The sequence below is a fragment of the Mixophyes fleayi genome, chromosome 6, assembly GCF_038048845.1.
Source record: "Mixophyes fleayi isolate aMixFle1 chromosome 6, aMixFle1.hap1, whole genome shotgun sequence".
NCBI lineage: Eukaryota > Metazoa > Chordata > Amphibia > Anura > Limnodynastidae > Mixophyes > Mixophyes fleayi.
In genome coordinates, this window is record NC_134407.1 from 39,631,597 (window position 1) to 39,653,818 (window position 22,222).

At 38.1% G+C, this 22,222-nt stretch overlaps 1 protein-coding gene across 2 annotated transcripts in view; it reads right to left on the reverse strand.

The window, feature by feature from the left end:
* The window catches only part of ARID5B (AT-rich interaction domain 5B), a 198,296-nt gene that overhangs the window by 41,487 nt on the left and 134,587 nt on the right, over window positions 1-22,222 (reverse strand). The window contains exons 1-3 of one of the 2 annotated variants that reach the window (XM_075216338.1): window positions 13,784-13,888; window positions 8,436-8,548; window positions 6,578-6,797 (exon numbers count right to left, since the gene is read on the reverse strand). In XM_075216338.1, coding sequence (XP_075072439.1) covers window positions 6,578-6,797; window positions 8,436-8,548; window positions 13,784-13,787 — 337 coding nt within the window. In that variant the 5' untranslated portion in view covers window positions 13,788-13,888. Of the gene's footprint in view, window positions 1-6,577; window positions 6,798-8,435; window positions 8,549-13,783; window positions 13,889-22,222 lie in introns of those variants that run through there. The other variant, XM_075216337.1, reaches the window with a different exon arrangement.

Here is a 22,222-nt window from a genome sequence, read left to right on the forward strand (position 1 = left end):
ATGTATATTACTCTGAGAATCAGTATAATATGTACACGGTTAAGTACACTACACACAATATAACTTCATTATACACACATAAGAACAGTGCAAGTATTCTGTGTAAGTGGAAGCAGTTGATGTACATGGCATGGAGTGAATTCCTGGGGTATGCACAGGGGAATATAACCCAAGGCCAATCTATTAAATAATAATACAGGGCGATGAAAAATGCATTTATCATCAAGACGTGTCTGTATTCTGACCTGCTTCTGCCATGGATATTTTGTGATCATTTGTGGTTACTCATTTGTAATGTTTTTTTTCTCTCTCTTATAAACTCCACTTGCGTGTGAAAGTCTCAGTTTCAGCACTTTAAAGGCTATTGTTCTTCTTTAGATATTACAGGACATAAAGTGTGCTCTACATACTCCGCTCACTAACGGGTGCAAAGCTATACTGAAATTTCCTGTTCATTAGAGTGGAAAATGTAGGTACCAACACTTAGCACTTAGCACCCTGTTATAAATGATTATGATTAAGTGGAAGTTTCTGCACCAAATTTACAGTTCACACATATCATTAAACAATATTCCTCACCTCTTTTCCCCCTTTCCTATTTTTAGATATTGATGTAAAACCCTCAAGAGATATATTTCTTCAGCTTTTCTATAGTTATGGATATCCAATATGTTTTCTGCAAAGCTCATTTGTTTCACATTAATATTTTTAATATTTGAGCATATAACAATAAGCAATGATGTATTAATAAATAATTATATGATAAATATAATTTAATTTAGATTCTAATATATCCTATTTTCCAGGTTTCAGGTTATTATGTAAACAATTCTTTAGTGTTTTGTGCTCTTACATTGTGCTATGTTGAGTTTTGCTCGGTGCCAACATGTTTCACTGCGCCAAAATTTCTCAATAATAAAAAAAAAATTACAAAAATTGTATATATATATATATATATATATATATATATATATATGTTAACCCGTGCATGATACTCATGCATTCTAGTCAAATCAAGCTACTTAAGGTCTTAAAAAGGTTCTTGTTATGCATTTGGACCTAGCCCAGGCCTCCTCAGTGGAAGAGCGTTACTTCCCGACGCAAGCGGCCTTTTTAATGTGTGTTCATGAGGTAAAATTACCTCACGAAAATGAGTTTGACCCCTCAACTCGTAAATTTAGCCTTTACTACCCCTCCCACGGGGGGAAGGGGGGATGATGGAAGTTAACTGACTTGACTATTCTAATTTTTTTGTCAAATAATGTCAGTATACCAAATTTCAGGTCAATTGGATGAGCCCTTTCTGAGAAAATAGTTTTTTCCACACACACACACACACACACACTAACGCACGCCTCTACACATGTGTGTTCATGAGGTAAAATTACCTCACGAAAATGAGTTTGAGCCCTACCAAATTTCAGCCCTTTTTGAATTTTTTTCCCCACACACACTAAGAATTTAGTAGGTCAGTGTATAACTCTGCCCAGCAGGTGGCGCTGCAACTTGGGGTTTTTTTTCCACACACACAGACAGACGCCACTAAGCTTTTATATATATTATATATATACATATATATACATATATATATATATATATATATATATATATATATATATATATATATATATATAATCTATATATAAAAAGGAGTTTGTTTCTTTTCTATCTATCTATCTCTCTATAGTTAGATAGATAGATAGATAGATAGATATAAATATTATGGTTAGTTATTAACACACTCAGTTCTCAGTTACTTTCTTTCCATGTCCAAAACCATTCAACTGAATCTAGAACCATACTTTCTGAGGTGTTAAGTAGGAGACAGTCTATCCACTTTAAGTGCAATCACACCAAGCCATCAACTCACATCCTGTTTTATCAATGTTTCATAATAACCTGTGTGTCAAGAAAATAACCAATTCTTTTAAATACAACACTAGCTCTGTTACAGAGATATAGAAAATAGTGCTTGTTACATCATATACAGGAAGTGTGATTGTTACATCACCACCTTTATTCTAGGAACACTAGAACATTACTGTGTTTCACAAAGAGATTCTGTCCTGTTGTAAAACCTGTGGGATAAGTTCCCTAGACCAGTGGATCCCAAAGTTTCTCAGTTCGAGGCACCCTTAGGGTCTCCATAATTTTTCAAGGCACCCCTAAGCAGGGGCGGATCTAGAAAACTACTGTACCCGGGGCGATTTAGGTGGGGGGGGAGATTTAGGCCCCGCCCCTTTCTAACAGCTTAGGCTGCCGACGGCTGCACAGTATGTGCAGGTCCGTCCAGCCGTAACAGGCAGGGACAGTGTGCTGCCCGGCTGCTCTGATTGTGTTTTAAACACAATCAGAGCAGTCGGGCAGAACACTGTCCCTGCCTGTCATGGCTGGACGGACCTGCACATACTGTGCAGCCGTCGGCAGCAAGTGTCTGCTAGGGGGGGGGGGGGCGCCACTGTTCCAGAGTCTAGAATTCTCACAATATGAGAGGTTCTGGTACAAGATCGGATTATAAATGTATTCGTTTTAAGAAAATGTAATACATTTTTTTAACTTGTCAGATGCTTGCCATCTGGTTGTATTGAGCATCATGATCAACCCGATCGCCCCCCCCCCTGGATCCGCCACTGCCCCTAAGCCAAATATTTACTCTGCCTTGCTTACAAATGGCCCTGGCCAAGGCACCCCTGTAAGATTGCCACGGCACACAGTTTGGGAACCACTGCCCTAGACAGTGACTTCAGATGACAATATACTTGGCCAAACTCCCTACGTATGGTGGGGAAAAAGGATGAGATCTGCCTGATGTATATCCAGAAACATATTTGGATGATAACCCTTTATGGGTGGCGCTGACTAAGCAGATATATGGGAGATCTGATTGGAGTGCATCCCTTTGTTTCCTTCCTAAAAGACTACATCTGTCTAACTCTTGATACATTTACCTCCTGATGTCTATTCCCTCAATGAACATCATACTCGCATACAAAGGAAACATATATTCGGCAATATCCAAATGTATCAGTTTTTCATTACGTCAATATTTTACTTGCAAAGACGTTTACCAATTTTAATCATGAGCTTAAACAAACACCTATGGATTCCAACACAATTACAGTTTCTGCAATAAAAATGTCACACATAATATAATCTTTGCTCCCAGTATAATTGTTCTGCCTGATACATTATATTTTAAATGACCTCTTAGTATCTGGTGTACAATCTAGTGTTTATGTCACTAAGGGGTTTGTAAATGGATGTACAGAGATATAACTAAAGAAATAATGTAATCCGGTTATAATCAGGGGCCCTCATCCGCTTCCTAAATGAATGATACTTTTGGTTGGGTTGCTCGACCGGCTCGAAAAACGATCAAATTAAAAGCGGCTCCATAGCAGAGGATTTAAGACCTGTTTGCTTAATGTGCTTTTGTTTATAAAAAGTTCAAGAAAATGAAAATTAGAACATGCACCCTTCAAGACAAAACAGTTCTGAAAGCCTGGCTCAACCTCCCAATGTTTTTCAAATCCATTAACAGATTTGCTTAGGTCTTGATTTAATCTAAATCAATGCATAATGTGACAAAGCTGTTCGGAGCCCATTTATTGCTCTTCTATTTCAAACAGGCAGTTTTGAGACAAACATTGTAATCATCTGCAGTTATTCAAGTTTATCATGGCTGCCAGAGCTCAGCAGCAATCAGAGCCAATTAGGTATGTAAATTGTTATGTAAAACATGCAGGGGTGACATTCCTCATAAAAATAACACATGGTTTCAATACAGATGAAAAAAAAAATATATATCTCCAGCACATATTACAAATTTGAGGAAATGGCAAACGGTTTTAGTGTTGTTAAATAAAAGTACTGTTTTGATTGTTGTTAAGCATGTATGAAATTAGTCTCTCTTTGTTCGGATTACCCCACTATAGAACCAATCACTATAACTGCCCCTCTGACAAGATTATAATAGCCTCAAAGAATCGTGAAAGGGGCACTCAGCCTAGTCACAGAGTCTGAAATAATCTCATAACCCATGCTAATTAGACCAGACACATTAAAACGATAATCGTAAGAAGAATGATCACATAACCAATAGAGTTACAACAGCGTTGATCATCCACACAAAACAATTGCACAATGCCAATCACTTTTCTGACTATTTTACAATTTAGCTGAGCAGATATGTTCACGGGACAGTGTGAGAGGGGCAGCGACAGGACGGAGTGCAGGGGGGACGTTCCAATCGCCTCGCTGGTTCTTCCAGCAACGGAAGCTGGATAAGGGAGTACATTAAGTATAACAAACTCTTGTAAAAATCTCTTATATGCTTAGTGAGTACACCTGTTTCTTGGCTCACAAAAGTGAGCCACCAGGGGAGGCTCTAGGATTTTGTGGTCCCTAAGTAAAACAATTGGGGGCAAGGTGGCTCCTCCGAACCCCTTTACTTACAACATTGCCAAGGAATTTTACTGTACGTTGCTCAACTTGAAATGATACAACACACATACAAATATGTATTTTTTAAATAAAATACAATGATGTAAAAAAAATAAATTTAAATAGCTGCCGCAGCATTGGCGATTAAGCTTACAATTGTATTGGTGCCATCAGCTCATCCATCTATGTCCTCTACGCCCCCCCCTGTGATTAACCATGTACTACCATTCACTACAGGTCTCCCCAGCTTGCATAATGTCAGGGAGTCTCTCGATATTGATGCACATCCTTTTGATCTCAATATTTTCGCTAGACTTCAGGCTTGGCCACACCATCTCTTGAACTGGGCACATGGAGATTATTTTGCTTACCCAGAAAGCTGAAAGACAGAGTCAATATACACGAATGCCTGGAAGACTGGAAGAGCCAACGGACCAGATAATCTTACTATTCTGTCACAGTTTGGCGCCGTCAGATTTATGTCATTTTTTTCTCCTTTTAAAAATGCCGCCGGCATATTTCTTCTCCGGAAAAGTGTAGAAATTATTAATTGCGTATTTCCCACACCTGTATCTGGCACTTTCTAAAGAACAGTACTCATAAGCGTCTTAGCATTTTTTTTTTAGCATTCTTTTTAAATCGTAGTGAACAGAGAAGCACTTTAGGAACAGCTGAAGCTTCTAACGCACTCCAAACATATTGTCCATCTTAAAGGAACATCATCATAAAACATTACCTACTGGACTAAGATGTTTTGCACCATATTTTTATCCCCTTCAAATTAAAAGAAAGTAATCCAACAATAGAGCCATATAAACGGTATTGCGAGGCCGAACACTGTGATAATGGTTCCTCATGCTAATGTGGACAGAACAGTCAGATCTAGAAGCTGATGTAGACTCAGTATGTATAATAAAGAAGTGACCTTTCGGGAGTTCAATTGGTCACATCACAATTAGAAGCTGCTTATAACACATATATATCACCACTGGTATTATTTAACATTGTGCAAAGGGCAGACAAGCTGTGACCCATTACCCATAGCAACCTAATGCAGTTTTGAAAATTAAGGCAAACACATCCGTGTCTTTGTTATCTGCTATTTGTTACAGCACCTTATAAAACAAATTAGTTTATAACACATATCACACTCTATATGATTCATAGATACATAGTGGACAGTGCATAATACACATTATAACATGCATATATTACTACACACAGTCTGCACAAGGGCACAGGGAAGGTCTGTGGCCCTTGGATGACTGGACACAGAGATCCCGGGCTTGTCTCCCAACTTTCTGACACAGATAGGAGGGACACATTCCTCCATTGTGTCCCAGATCACAAATCAGCCGCTACTAACTGTCTTTCTGGATCACGGTCACCCACTGCGGTCCTGATACGGGTCCTACTACCGGGAGTCTGGGACTCTACGGGATGGAACTCGGCAGAGTCTGCTGGCTACAACCTAAATTTCACTGTGTGGAAAGGTGGCAGCTGCCTGAGGGCTCCCCAGGACCAACTGGAAGCCCAAAGTCGCTGCTTACCTTGTTTATATGGGAGCTCTGCCCGTGTCAGCCATGATGGAGTAAGAGCCAGTGAAGGCAAAATAAGTCTAAATAAGATGATCACCTCACACAAACCAGGGTATTTGTTCCAAATTAGAACATGTATATTTAAGGGATAACGAAGCTTCTAGAAATAATGAGCTAGGCCATCAAATAACTTTATATTACGCACAAAGTGGTGCAGTTTGTGTCACTAAGGATTGCTGCATGCACAACATCTGGGGAGAACGATTCAACCCATCTACAGAACTGTATTCTGGTAGATCGATTCATCTTTAGCTATTGAAAATAAATCGTCATAGCAACAGGTTTAATCAGCAACATCTGAGGCCAACAACTTCAACAAGAGAACTCTGGAAGTACAGTCAGCGAGGACTATAATGCTGTATAGATACCGTACACTAAAGTCACACTTCTTACAACAGCTAATTACCAGGGTCCTCTCCAATTAGTCTCTTAGAGTCAGTCAGGTAAACAATATAGTTTATACAGTAGCACTGGATAAATATATATGTACTGTATCACACAAACCTATATAAATGCAATAGAGATTCTCTACTTACTTTGCTTAAAACCTAAATATGGTATCCTCTCAATAGGTGTTCTCCGCTCTTTCATATATTTATATAGCGCTACCAGGAACGCCTGCTCATCAGCTCGGCATTCCTCTGTCTTGGATCCATTTCCTGCAGCCGCCTTTGGTTTATCCTCAGTTGAGATTTTCCTGAAGTTGCCGTTGGCAGTCTTTGCTTTTGGTAAGGTTGTCTTTACTTCACATTTTACCTAGAAGAATAATGTGCATGTGAAGCTGTTGTTTTCCATTTCACAAATTAGACAATTTAATTACTCTGAGCATACACATAATACAAATGCGAAAGCAGAAATCCTGTTACAAAAATGAGGTGTGTATTTTTTTATTTAACATAAATCACTGTGGTAGGCTATTAGAATAATTTTGGTAATTAACATTTTTCCTTGTGTCTTCAGGCCACCATAAATAATTTCGAATTTTAGAATCCTCCAGAGTCATGGACTACCATAGCAACCACAGTCACAAGGCACATTATGTAGTGAGCAGAGAGGCTTTGGAATGTCCCTCTGATCTCTGTTTTGTGAACGGTAAAATCCTCCTTCTCTCCTTCTATTGTCACGACATGCTGTGAACCTGTGTGTGAATGGCAGCCATATTTTGCACCCTTGAGAGATTTAGAAAAGGAGATAATTATTTTTAAGAGGATGCTTAAAAGGTAATTAACTTGGTATTAAATGGAAAAATAAAAAAACCTTCTATGTGGGATTGCTGCTTTAAATAAATACATTTGTATTGCTCTAGAATATTTTACAATTCTCTGCAAGTCCCTGCAAAGGTCTAGTGTAGTCAATAATCACTGAAAACATAGTTTGACAATTGTCAGGTTGTTTGTTACAAGTTAACACCCAGCTTTGTTTTTTAATACACAATAAGAAAAGACAGCAGCACTACATGTTTCAGGTACAACACAGGTGATCCAGTCAGTGATTGCTGCCACTGCTTGCCAGGTGCTTGTTTTGTCAGAAGAAAATCTGTTCTTCAGCTTCTTATATTTCAGTACATTTTGTATTTATGATGAAGGCTTCCAGAAGAAGACGTAAATTATTCAGATTGCTAATGGGGTTGTTCACCAAGATCATCCCCTAGTTAATCTTTAAATATTTGTTCTGAAAATGAAACAGCAGAGCCGAGGCGACACTGGGGAATTACAGATGTTTGGAATGGGCTATTCAAAATATGAACAAAATTGCTCCTGTTTGGAGAGCAGTGTGCTTTATACCCTTTCTGTGGCATTATCCAAGGTCAGGTGACCTGTGGCTTTCGGAATGTTGCAGAACTCCAAGTATTATACCTTAAATGTAGTGTGATTTGTAGCATGCTGTGGCAGGCAGCGTGATTTGTACAATGTTCAGGTGCATTATATACTGTGCGACAGCCTGTGGCTCTCGGGCTAGCATGCTGAGACTTGTAGTTCCCCAACATCCAGAGATCCACGGCATGCATACGTTTGCACACAAACATAAATGCAGAGAATGCAACAAATTAGGCAGAAATGCAAAGATGAACCCCCTGTAAAACTCTTGTTGTTCCTGTAAGACTCAGTCGTTTTGTTTTGTTTCTTTTTTTTTTAAATGGAAAATCATTCCGGAAAGTTATTATGTCATCTGGAGCAGGCTAATACTACATGACATGAATGCAAGAACACTGTCCTACTTTCCGCTCAGTTTCTAAGACAAAATCAGTCTGGTGTCAAACTAACACTGCATTTTTACAAGAAAGGGGGAAAAAAAAAAAATCCTTTGTGCTAAAAATAGCTATCTCCATCTGAGACACTGGAACAATAAACAATCAAGAGGCAGCAGAAATGAAAGTGAGCTTTAAAAGATTACCTTGGCAACAGTTTTGCCATCACAAATATTGGAGGCATCTTTCACCCCGTTTACAGAATCTCTCCTCTGTGGGCATTGCTTCTTTTTGCGCGGTCTGCCTTTAAGGTTTGGGGCTGAAAAGAAATGCAAATCAATTAAAGTCAACTCCGAATAACAGCAATCATTCCTACTCCATTAAATATGTTGGATGTTAACGATGCCACTTGCCAAGCTATGCTTTATTAAATTATTTATTCGACTTATAAATCAACATGCCCAGGTAAATGAGAGAGTGCTGCGATCAAAGCAAATAAAAAATATAGCATTTGTGAAGCCGCAAATAGGACTCCGTCCCCTGTTACCACACAGATACTGCTTACACTCCCTATTGCAGACACTGACCAGCATGGTCAAAGACCAGGGGGGTGTAAATATATCAAGCTGCGAGTTTCTGGCGGGTGTGGAAAAGTGGAGGAGTGGCCTGTAGCCCCCAATCAGATTCTAGTTGTAATTCTGTAGAATGTACTAAATAAATAACTACAATCTGATTGGTTGCTATAGGCAACACCTCCACTTTTTTAAACCCGCCAGAAACTTGCAGCTTGATACATTTACTCCTGAGTGTTTCTCATAGCACCCCTGTGATCCCATTCCCACACCTCTGGGCAATAAAAGGAAAGGTACTTTGGTATCATAATGAAATAATAAGTTGGGCCTCTCCCATTCTGCTTCATTGTAAGTTCCTGTTATCATACTACATTATGCTCAGTTTCTCTTCCGTGAAGAATACTTTAACTAATACAAATAATTTGAACATGTTCCCAATCATCAGGGGAACATCAGAACGTGTGAAAGGCTTAATTAATCATGTGACATAAACCGTTGCAGTTATTTGCAGACGCTTGATTTAAACATAGTACCTTCCAGTATTTAAACAGAGTAAAATCAGGACAAAGTACGTGCTGCCTGGTCCATGCCTGGTCCACCTAAACAGTCTCCACCTATATCAGAACAAGCACAGACATATTGAGACTTCCACTTTCCTTTTTTCTCCACCCCCTTTTGGAGTCCAACAATTGGCATAGTCCTGCCAACATCCGGGCCATCGCTTGTTATGCTTAATTACATCATTTAACATAATACTTGTCAGTTTAAACAAACATTTGGGAAAACTGGTTCAAAAAGAAAAAAGGTGGTGTTGTCCGTAGCAACAACCCAGATGTGTGCTTTCATTTCCTAAACTGATTGGTTACTTCTATCAATGCCACCTTTTTCCTTTGCACCGGTTTTCAGAAATGTGCCCAGTTGTATCTGGTGTGCCTGCCTTCATCTGTAAGATAGCACAGGACATTTGGAGTAGAGAAGGTTTGTGTTGATAATTTCGTACATTATTATGAGGAACAGGAAGGCCATACAACAATAAGGACAACAGCTCTTTTCATTGGCATAGGCAAACCGAGGGGGGGGGGGTTCCTAGTGCCTGGAAACCCCCCTCCAAGCCTGTGGCACTGTATAATTGAGATGGCTGGACCCTGCTCCTGCTTCACACGGCTCTGCTTGAAAAGGGAGAGCTGCGTGCACCTAACAGTAGCGCACGCAGCAATGCCCATGCATACTATGGGGATAGGAAGAGTTAGAGAGCAGCCAAGCACTGGCTAAAATTATAGCCACGCCCCCATGCATGCTGGTCACGCCCACTGGCAGCGTGGTGTGGAAACCCCCCTCTACAAATCCTGCGTTTGCCCCTGATTGGGGGGGTAATAGCAAAGGTATGATTCATTAGATTTTGCAAGTGTTTCTATTCACAGACCAGTGCAATGGTGTGCTTTTCTCACAGTCACCAACATTTGTTCTGTTTGTGTTTTATCCTAATTATGGACATGTGTAGGTGTGTGAAGTACAAGCCCCTGATGCATTTCATGTCATGGGGCTCTTAATCTTTTTGGGGGACAAACTGCGTCAGCTCATTAAGTACTGTGATTCAACAGTACAACTACTGTGGCACGCCAAAATGTTTTCAAATTGGCAAGTGACAGTGTATTTAGCAAAAGGAACAAACACCATGAGAAAAGCAAAACTATACAAACTCAAAATGTGTCGCATGAAAAGCAATTATTATTATCAGATTACTAATAACGCTCTTTCTGGTACTGAGCAAATAATCAGCACAACTGGAGAACTACAAAGGATTTATCAGAAACTACATTAGGAATATGAGTTCATAACATACACTGGGCTGACTCACACCAGTAACATTTCATGTATGACTAATCATTTACTAGAAATAAGTTTGCTTGGAATAACTGATGTTGATTTATGGCTTTTACTGTATTACTAACAAAGTTTGCTACTGACAAAACTTTTTCTCCAGAAATTTTACATTGAGAAAAATGCGTAATGTACAGAAACGGATGAATAGTTAATTGAAAACCATTAACAGAATTAGAAACATCATCTCACGCCTGAAATGTTGGATGGTGAAAGAGAAACATCTTATGTGTGTTAACAACAAATAAACAAAACAAAACCCAAAACACACAATAACAGTCTTTTAGATACAAATTATCACCTAACTCGTATGTATGGGGTCATATATATGTCCATCAAGCAGGAACCAGGGTGGTATTTTAGGCCTACTAGTGTAAGCTGGGCAGGTGAAACTAACCTACCGATATAATTTAAGATCTTCTCAATAATCCCACCTAATTTATTTTTATAGCTTCTACCAACTAAAATACCCCCCCCCCCCATTTCATGTATAAATCTGCCCATGAAGATATAACCCCACCCATTTAATTTATAACCGCACCCACTAAAAGGTAACCATACCCATCTAATTTGTAACTCCGCCCACAGAAATATAACCTCACCCATTTCATTTAAAACTCCACCCACTAAGGCATTGCCCCACTTATTTCACTTGAAACTCTGCCCACTAATATAGACCACCACCTATCATATGTACAACTCTGCCCACTGTTGCAAACTCCCACCTGTCTGGTTTTATGTGAGGTTTCACTTTACACTGTCGGAATTCTTGTTCAGTCACCAAACTTTAGTCCTTATTAGGTTAAAATATAATGGAAGCAAATACTGCTCTATACTACTTTTAAATAGCTCTACCCAGGGTCAGGCTGGGCTGGTGTCGGTCCCATAGTTGGCTACGTTGGGCTGGGTCACTGGGCCACCCTTACTGATTATTCCTTTAAAATGTTCCTAATAAGCTGCTGAGTCGAGTCTTGCCCCCTGGGGTAAACTTTGCCAGTCCTCCCCTGACTCTACCAATGTCATTTATTGTGTAACTATGCTCATTAAAATCACAGACCTACCCATTTAACTTATAGCTCCGCCCACACTGGCACTAACATCATTTGTTTAATGAATAACTAAGTTCACTCTTTTTTCATTATAAAGTCAACTGCTGTATATCCATACTAAATATAAATCAAAATAATCCACTCCCAAAAATAATTTATCTGATCAGCAGCTGCTACATAACTCTTTATTTACTAATATCCACTCTATTTATCAATTTACAAGGAATCCATTTTTAACCTATTACCTTTTTAAATTTAAAAATAAAACCGCTCAATAAAGATATGTAAAATGTATTATAAACAATTCTGGTAATAGACAAAAACATGGGAGTATAAAAAATCCCCACAAAAAATAAATAAACCAGAGTGGATTACAGACACTTACGCTAAACAGCTATGTTCTAAAGCAGATGCGTATTAATTAGCACCAGTTAGAAAGGTCCAACATGTCAACTTGTGAATAGGATTTGCTATCCTCTATTTAAAAATAATAAATAGCCATCTACAACCAGAGGAACGTGCCTACATCACTATTTTATCTCATCAAATTGACAAATAAACCTGTGAAATTAAACTAATAATATTAATTAATGGATAATAAAGGAGGCATCATCATTTTGTAAATAGTTCACATGGCACCTATTAAAAAATAATTTCAAATAGATTGGTCTGTTTCTGACCTTGCATTGGCTAGGTGTCCCTTTGACCATTACATCCAGCTGTATCTATAACTATATCAACATCAGCCTGCAATGATTCCATTCTTATCTACAGGCGACTTTGACCAACTAAGCAGCAGTAACAACACTGCCCGTATCTGCGCAGTGCACAGATGACTGACAGCTAATTGTGATGTGCTTTACAACGAAAATACATTCATTACATGCAAATTGCTTCTATTGTGACTGGAAGCTACAGGGACCAGGGCTAAATACTGAATAACGCAAGCAGCAGTGGAGCCTATTCCTGGTTATTTACTATATACGCAAAACACATATTGCTTCCTTCCCTATTAATTGTTTACACTGCATATTATATAGGGATGGTTAAGGGTCATATTGAATGGGTTATGTCTCATTAACAAATATTGACAATTTCTGCAGAAAGTGTTCTTTTGCTTTGGATCCTGTATTATGGTTTGTTAATTATTAATTACTGATTAATTGTTAATTACTTCTTAAATATAAAAACTATTGTGCCCCGTTTTAAATGAAAGGGGAAATGTACATTGTATTGATTTACATCCCTCTCAATATCTGGCAGAGCCTCAGATGAGGACTAACAGTCATCACATATACATCCAACATGCAAGTTGATCTATCGTTTTATAGGCACCAGCAAATGCTGACGTATAAAGAGTGATTTTATCAAGCACTTCCGAAACGTTCATAACTGTACCATGTGCATCTCAGTCCTGCTTTTTGCAATATTTTCTTCCAGAAAAAGAAAAAACGATTACAGTAGATGAGTTCACACTATTAAATCACATTGCACACTACACATTAATACAAGTAACCGAGGTACAGCAAAAAAAAAAAAACTACAAGTGACAAATCAATCACTAGTTGGTGAACATATGACATATTGATTTAAAGGCTTATACTATTCTCTTGGTAGATACTATCCAACCCCCACCCTTCAAATAAGAGCGAAGCTGTCACAATTGAATCTACATCAGATCTATCGTCTCCCCTAATTGTTTTTCCACTTTAAATTTGTCACACAGAGAACTGGCAAAGCTTTTGACATGTTACATTTACATTTTAATCAGTCTGCAAATACTGTGCAATTTGGCACTCACTTAAAAAAATCCTACATTTGCAGAGATGCTTTCTCGTTCCTGTGTGTGAATTAACAGCGTCACATTTTCGGAAGATTGCAATGTCCCAGCATCTTGTCTATATAAACACACACAGCAACATTTACAGGAGAGAAAAAAAACCAAAACAGCCAGTCTGCTTAAAGTTTGCCCTCTGTATGCAGTTCAGAAACTAATAGACATAAAACATGCAAATTCAGATTAAAAAAAGATAAAAAAAAAATAGCAGTTACCCATTCCAGTCGGCTAGCATCTGTCTCATTTATATCAGTTCTCATGAATGCTACACTGCATTTGACTGCCTATTAAATCCCTGGAAGTCTCGACTTGGTGGGGATGTGAGCTTAACAGAAAATGAACACTGAGTATCTGCTGTGTGCTTACAACTCCCCTCCCCCTTAGCTACAGTACATTACTCATATAAACACAGACTACATTAGTGGCTAGGAGTGGAATGACTTTAACTGGCTGCCAGTTGGGGATGCACCACACCACCTTTTAAATGTAGTTTATGACATTTTGCCTTAATTGTTTTTTTTCTTCTTTTCTTTCTGTAGTGTTGTTGCCTTTGACCTATTGACAGCTCTCTGCACTTGACACAGTTTATTTTCTCTACAGCTGACATCAGGACAATCGGGCTATTACAAAACCAGGATGGAAACAAAAACAAAACCCCTTAACTCTTTGCATGCAAGCTGAAAGGAGACAAAAACCTGCTTTCTGCACTAGGCAAAAGCCAACAACCTGAATACAACTTTTGATGACTGGGAGACAAGAGTGTCTTTGACAAAAGGAATAATCCTGCCTATGTCTTCAATACTGTCTTGCTCAAACATCTGTCCCTACAGATTTATCTCTTACCCTTTCCATAAAACTATTTTTATTCATATTATTATTTATTGCCAAAGAGAAAGAAAGTACTTAATTCTAAGGCTTTGTTGCAGAATTTCAAATAGAAGGGACTTAAAAGTTGGGTTTTTAGGGATACATCTCCTCATTTCATCAGGTGTTTGTGAACATGACAGCTGTTTACACCATAATAGGGTTATGTTTAAAAGGAAAAAAAGAAAAGAAAATATAAATCTATATTTATTATACATATATGTGATCTTACAGCTGTCTTATAGCCTCTGGGTGGTGTAAATTGGTCATGCTACCAGCAGTGATATGGTAATGTACAGAGCCGTAACTTAGAATTCTAGCGCCCAGGGCGAGAAAGACAAATGCCGCCCCCCTAGCCCTCAATTTTAACCAAATTAACCTAAAATATTCCTAAATTGCGCCCCCTTCAGCGTTGCGCCCTGGCCGGTCGCTCCTGTCGCACAGCCCTAGTTACAGCCCTGGTAATGTACTATCAATGAAAGCACACCTGTTGTCTGCATTCATATGAACTGTGGTAGAACTGCCACCAATGAAGCTGCTATGGCTCAGAGGTAGCTGCAATCACTATGAAGCCCACATCGCACGCACGTTAGGTCAGCCTATGGCTATCTCCTATACAGCTTATTTACTAGCATTTATTTTAGATGCACTATGTGCCCTGAACCACAGCTAATAGACACTTGCTTCTATTTCTAACTTCCACTAGACAAATAATAGCCAATTGCTCTTTGGCTGCGGTGACTCAAAGCAATTTAACATCTAAATGTAATATTAGTAACTCAGCCCTGTAACGTGTAGGCATAGGGTGTCCATTCACAGTAGGAATGAGCGTTCTCTTAGTTAAAAGTTAGGTCTCTGCGTCTTAAATCATTTTTAAAGTGATGTTCCCCTTTAAATACATCCACTTAGCACTCCACCTAATCTGAGTGTTATAATAACTATTTTCTATTACTAATATTTGACAAGTCACAATTAATCTGAATAATAACTGAACCATTCACCATTGAGAGATGTATAGGTTGATGCATTTGGCATTCCATGTGTCTGTATCACCATGTTAGGTATAGAGCAGGACCTCACTGGTTAACATTACTGCTTAAATAAGTAATGGCGATAATTTTTTTAACAAAAGCTGCAAAATAGCAATGCACATACATAACCTTGAATGTGCATATTATATATAATGTCAAGTAAATTAAAACAACTCTAAAGCTTTTTCTGCTATCTTAACAAATTAAAAAACAAGACAGTAAGTCATTCCCCTTGTTAATACTTGGCAGAAGCACCTTTATCTGCAATTACAGCTGTGATTTAGTTTATTCCGCAGGCTTGTCCAATCTGTGGCTCTCCAGGTGTTGTGAAACTACAAGCCCCAGCATGCTTTGCCAGCAGACGGCCAGTCTATAGCTGGTAAGGTATGCTGGGGTATGTAGTGTCACAACACCCGAAGAGCCAAAGATTGGTCAGGTCTAATCTGGGTGGGCAGCATGGTTGGGTTAGTGGTAAGCACTTCTGCCTCACAGCGCTGGGGTCATGAGTTTGATTCCCAACCATGGCCTTATCTGTGTGTAGTTTGTATGTCCTCCCCATGTTTGCGTGGGTTTCCTCCCACATTCCAAAAACATACTTGGCTGCTATCAAATTGACCCAAGTCTCTGTCTGTGTGTGTATGTTAGGGAATTTAGACTGTAAGCCCAAATGGGGCAGGGTCTGATGCGAGTTCTCTGTACAGCGCTGCGGAATTAGTGGTGCTATATAAATAGATGATGATGACACTGACAATTATGTCTATTCTTCTCTGAGCTCCATCAGGTTGGGGATGAGGAACATTGCTGAACAATTTTCAAAACAATGTAGCTTTTGCTATATGGTTTGGGTGCTTGGCCTGCTGGAATATAAGGCATATTAGGCATGAGGGTCTCCGGCAAACTCTTTAGATGTCATGTGAGTTTTGTTTTTGTCACCGTCCCACAAAAGTGCAGATTTGAGAAATGTCCAGTGCCTATTGCTACCCCATGTCAGATCCTCACTGTGTCAGAGCTGCTATAGGCCCTTAGTTGCCTCCGTAGCAAGTGTCTCTCAGAGATGTTTTGGAGGAAGACCCGTTCTATCTAAGCAAATATATTTGTGCCATAGTCTCTGTATTTCTTTCTGACGGTGTTTACAATGCTTCAGGGGATACTAAAAGTATTTTTAAATCCTCTTATATCCTTCCGTCCTTTGGTGCTTTTCAATAAACAAAATTGTTCAGATTAGATGTGAGTGTTCTTTGATCTTTATGATGAAGCCATTATTCAAAAATGCACTAATTGACAGGTGGTGTATTTTATTTTGAAATCAATTAAAAAGATTTAATTTACACTTTAACTTTACACAGATAGACTAGAATCAGTTAATTATGTCACCTCTTCAAACAACTGATTGCTGTTAGCAAAGTGGGTGAATATTTACATCACCAATTATTGTCTATGTTTTATATGTAATTGAAAAAAACATGTTTACATTTATTTTTATTATGTATTTTGTGATGATCAGTAATAAGAATTCCCCAATACAGCCATAAAAATGTGAATAATTATATATGTGTGTGTGTAAAAGGAAAACACAGAGTGATAAATGAATAGCAAATAAATGTTACATTATTCATGTAATTTATATTAATAGTATAAGTCATGCTGCTCCCTGACCTAGTTTTTCCATTGATCTCTGCACTCCAGTGCAAATCTAATTAGGGACCACTGCCAAACTACTGAAATTCCATGATTACACAGAGGTCAAAGAGCACCTAGGAGTTTCAATTATTGTGGGAAAAATCATTTAATGACCCTTATATATTTGCAACTATTTTCTACGACACTGTCTGTACTGCAACATCTCCAAGTAGAATACGATGCTTAGAAAAAAAAAAGTCTGGACTGGAAGTCACCGTATGTACATGAAAGTTCTTATCGCGTTTATTTGCAAAGATGTTTGTGGTCATTGTGGTATAACAGTATTAATGTAACAGTACGCACACATGACATAAATGAAAAAAGTTATTACAGTCATAAAGGGACTTCAAGAAATCACTATACTGATAATTGCACTTCCTTTAGATTGTATGCTCTTGTTTAAGAGACTTATCACATTGCTAATGCTCTCTGAGAGTGTGCCCATAAAACCCCCCCCCAAAAAAAAAAACGGCTGTGGTTTGGCACAGTGTAGCGTGTTTTGGGCACATTGTTGACATGCACAAATTTGTAAACTTTTTTTGTTCTAAAAATATTATGATGTATGCTTTTGTGCTGAATACAAGCTGTCCTGTATATCTGATGCATTTTTGTTATCAATGTCTCCATTTGGGATTGTTCCACCAGCAGCACGGCGGCAAAGTGGTTAGCACTTCTGCCTCACAACACTGGGGTCATGAGTTCAATTCCTGACCATGACCTTATCTGTGTGAAGTTTGTATGTTCTCCCCGTGTTTGCGTGAGTTTCCTCCGGGTGCTCCGGTTTCCTCCCACACTCCAAAAACATACTAATATGGCTGCTATCAAATTGACCCTAGTCTCTCTCTCTCTGTCTGTGTGTATATGTTAGGAAATTTAGACTCTGACTGTCTGTGTGTGTGTCTGTCTGACTGTCTCTGTGTGTGTCTATGTTCTGTCTATCTGTCTGTGTGTGTCTCTGTCTGTGTGTGTGTGTTAGGAAATTTAGCCTGCAAGCCCCAATGGGGCAGGGACTGATGTGAATGAGTTCTCTGTACAGCGCTCCGGAATTAGTGGCGCTATATAAATAAATGGTGATGATGATCATATTTCTCTTTTTTTTCTTCTTCTACTGTCATTTTTTCAGTGCATGAAAAGTGGATGAGAAACAGAAAGAATAAAATAGACGGACTCCTATGATACCATTCTCGTTGAGGTGCAGGCATGATATAGTGAGTTTTGTTGAACACAGCATGCTGACTTCTACCGAGGAATTAAGTCCAGGTCAACGGACGACAAACACATTACAAACCACATGCGTTTTAGGTGCATTCACTAAAACACTTCAAACGCTGGAAATGTTCAGCAGAACACGTGTCTGAATAAACCTTTATGTCTCTGCATATTTGCATTTAGTTGTAATACAGCATGTATTGACCAGCTAAACACCAACGTGACATGTAGCCATTATGGAACAATGCAGACTATGTACATGAGATTACTGAGGGGAAACAATGGACTAAAGTAGGCATATGGTAAGGGAAAAGACATAGTGATGATAAAACAAGGAAATGTTTAAAATGAAATACATCTACAATAATAACAAACTAAAACGTATGAGTATGTTATTTATGTGCAGCGTAGAAGATATTTCAGAATCCTATGGCCATATTCAACCATCAGTTCATCCAAATATTTCCACACATCAGACGTTGGGCTGGCTACATTTAAGGATTTCTTTTGGGGGTTGGGTTTCATTTTGTATGGGAATATTGTGCATAGTTTTGCTAAAACAATAGGAGGCACGGTCATTACACGCATGTGCTTCATTGTGAAGGGAAAAGTGTCCATAACGGCATACTGAGAATACAAGTGCATACTTGCCTACTCTCCCGGAATTCCCGGGAGGCTCCAGAATTTCGGGGAGTCCTCCCGGACGAGTAGGCAAACCTCCGGATTCGCTGAAAATTCACGGCATTGAATGACAGGGGTGGGGCATAATGGTGTCATTAAGCCCCACCCCGCTATGGTGACCACGCCCCCTCCTACCTCCTGTCACATGACTTCTCCCCCGGGATCTTCCAGGAGAGAGGTTTTGAAAGTTGCCATGTATGTACAAGTGCAATCAGCGGCGTAAGTACCGAACTGTGACAAAATATTGCTGCAGGCCCCATAAATGTCTAGTTATGCCCTTGGTCATAGAGGTCCCACTGTCTCTGGGCCCTGAGGATGTTTGTGATAGCCTTGAACGAGTACACAGGAAGAACTTTGCATATAGAGGGCATATAATATTGACCATTCTCATACGGAACCCAAATTATATCTGTGAATTGGCTTTGTGATCCATGGTGTCATTTTGCTTTAAAATTATACTTATTTTATTATTCTTTTGTTGCAAATTAAGTATACTATCCTTTAATAAACCGTTTATAAGAAATTGTGAATGCAATATAATAATATTTAAACGTGAATGGCACGTGGTATATTATTTGGTAAAAGGTACAAAGAAGGTAATGGGGGGGGGGGGCACCTTAAAATGTTTGGCACTCCACGTTTTGTGTCCACACCATAAGTTTTAAGGATCATTTATGTTACAAATTGCACTTTCTTATGAAAGCAACCTGGGTTAATAAAGGTGCGAGCAAAAATTAGCAAAAGTTTCTGTGCTGTAATTGTCAACACTGCGCACAGTAATAATCCGCGCACACTTCTTACAGGACGGCGTTCCCAATTGTATCTGCCCCTATGGGTGGCTTTGAGTGTCAGCCAAATAGTAAGAGCCAGTGACTAAAAAGAGATATATATATATATATATAATACAAGCGTTTGCTATGCATTGTTTGAACGTATGTTGAAAAACGTAAGCAAGAACCCATATAGGATACATTGCGTTTATGTGTGCATTTCATATGTGACAAAACAGGAATTTATGTTGTGCATATATAAATGCTCATAACCAGATCTCATTGCGTTTATAATGCATTTCCATTAAGATGAAAGTAAGTTTTGAACTCCGTTGATGTTTGTCAGATGCACTGAAATGGAACAACAAACATTAAAAAAAATACTCTACAGCACAGCACAGGTTACCAGTATATAGGAACACAAATATACTCTCATTTGGCACAATGATTTTTATTTAGCCGTACACATGTGCTTAACTTTCATTAGAAATGTATCTTAAATGCGGAATTTTAACAACTGTGTGTGCTTAGCCTTAGGTCTAACACTCTCAAATTAAAGAGTAGACCGAGTGCTAATAGGTTTGTCAGACATTATTACAGTTATTAATAAGTTTGCATTAACATTCAATTCCATGGGGCAGAGATTAAATAAGTGTTTCATTGTATTAACTTTCCTTCACTAAAAAAGAAAAAAAAAAAGAAAGACAAAACAAAAACACAAAAAAAAACAACTGACCAAAGCCTGTGTTGCATTACATAGGTGGCATTACACAAGTAGCATACAATCATCACAAAGATGTAAAACAGTTTACAGTTTTCAAAGTGGCTATGCCCAACTATTGTATTTGGATATATGCAATCAATGGTAAATTAACTAAAGATGCTAGGATAAAAGGATACACCCAATCATGTTTTGTTATTCATAGCCTAGACTTGCTTATATGATTAGCAAAAATTATTTCATTTTGTATTGTCTCACAGGGTTTAAAATTTTGCAGAGAGCCCTAACAAGTTCCCCAGAAAGTAAACCAGTACAATAATGGGAGCTGTTTGTCAAGTAGTATTGCAACGAGAGACCAGACTACTATCTTTTCAAACTTACCTGATACATGTCTGAAATGTACAGCGCACAAGCAAATATGTGACAAACAAGCATATTTGCCTATTTTTCCACAGGAAGGCAGCAAAAAACCTAATATGCGAATCTTATTTTAAACTACATACTGCACTATGTTTATTAAAGAAAGTATACTTATAATATTTTATACGATTTTAACATATAAATATATAGGGGGTATTCAATTGACCGCGAGATTTTTTTTAAGACAATTCAATTTAACGTTTTTTTTTAATAATTTTGGAGCGGCCTAACTTTACCCACGATTCAATTCCATTTTTAACACTCTGTTTTTTTAATCAAACGGTCCTCTCGCGCTCCGGTAGAAGGTCTATTGAAAGTATAGGGTGTGCGAGAGGCAGCCACATTAAAAGCTTTTCAATTGTTTTTTAAAGCGGCGCGTTAAACAGGCCAATATGCGGATTTATCTCGTACCTCTTTGGGGTGTGCTAAAAATAAAAAACCTCTGAAAACTATTTGAAATCATGTAATAATGAGAAAGAAAAAGAAACTATGTTTATCACTAATGCCGGACATGTAAAAGTTGATTTTCTTGTGAAAAAATAATGAAAAAAAAACATTAAAAAAATAAAAAATAAAAATCAATAATTAAATATATTTATGTATGTTTTTGGTACAAATATGTTTGTACTTATGTGTTCTGACATGGTATAGATGATTCTATAGTAAAAAATAGTTAAATAAAAAAAATATGCTAAAGAAAGTACTGTAATGTAGTTATTATCAACTAGAATGGTTGTGTAATACAATAAAATGTATGAAAATGTATGCCAATCCTTTTTGTGTTATACATGACCGCGTTAAAACTCCCCTTCACTCCCCGAAAAACTCGCAAACAATGATTAACGTGTGAAGTTTTCACGCTGCGTTAACTAAAAACGGTCGGTATACCAGTTAAAAACCAGCGGGTGATTTATTTTTTTTAACGCGGCAGGAAAAAAAATATTCTTGTGGTCAATTGAATACCCCCCATAGACTATTCTTATAAACTGTACTGCACATATTATGTATGGTTAGCTTTATAAGTAAACTACTGTGATTAATATGCATATGGTAGCACATTAACAGCAGGATTAATCTATGGTGTCCCCAACATATTACAGATATCACCCAAACTCTACTAGTGAAAATATACTGGAAATTCAGAATACAGGGAAACATTTGTGAACGACTGTTAAACAATTGCTTTCTTTCACGTCTCAACAAACTATTTTTTTTGTTTGTACATTACACACAAAAACCAGCTTGTAGATTCTACTGTTCAAACACTAATCTGTTATT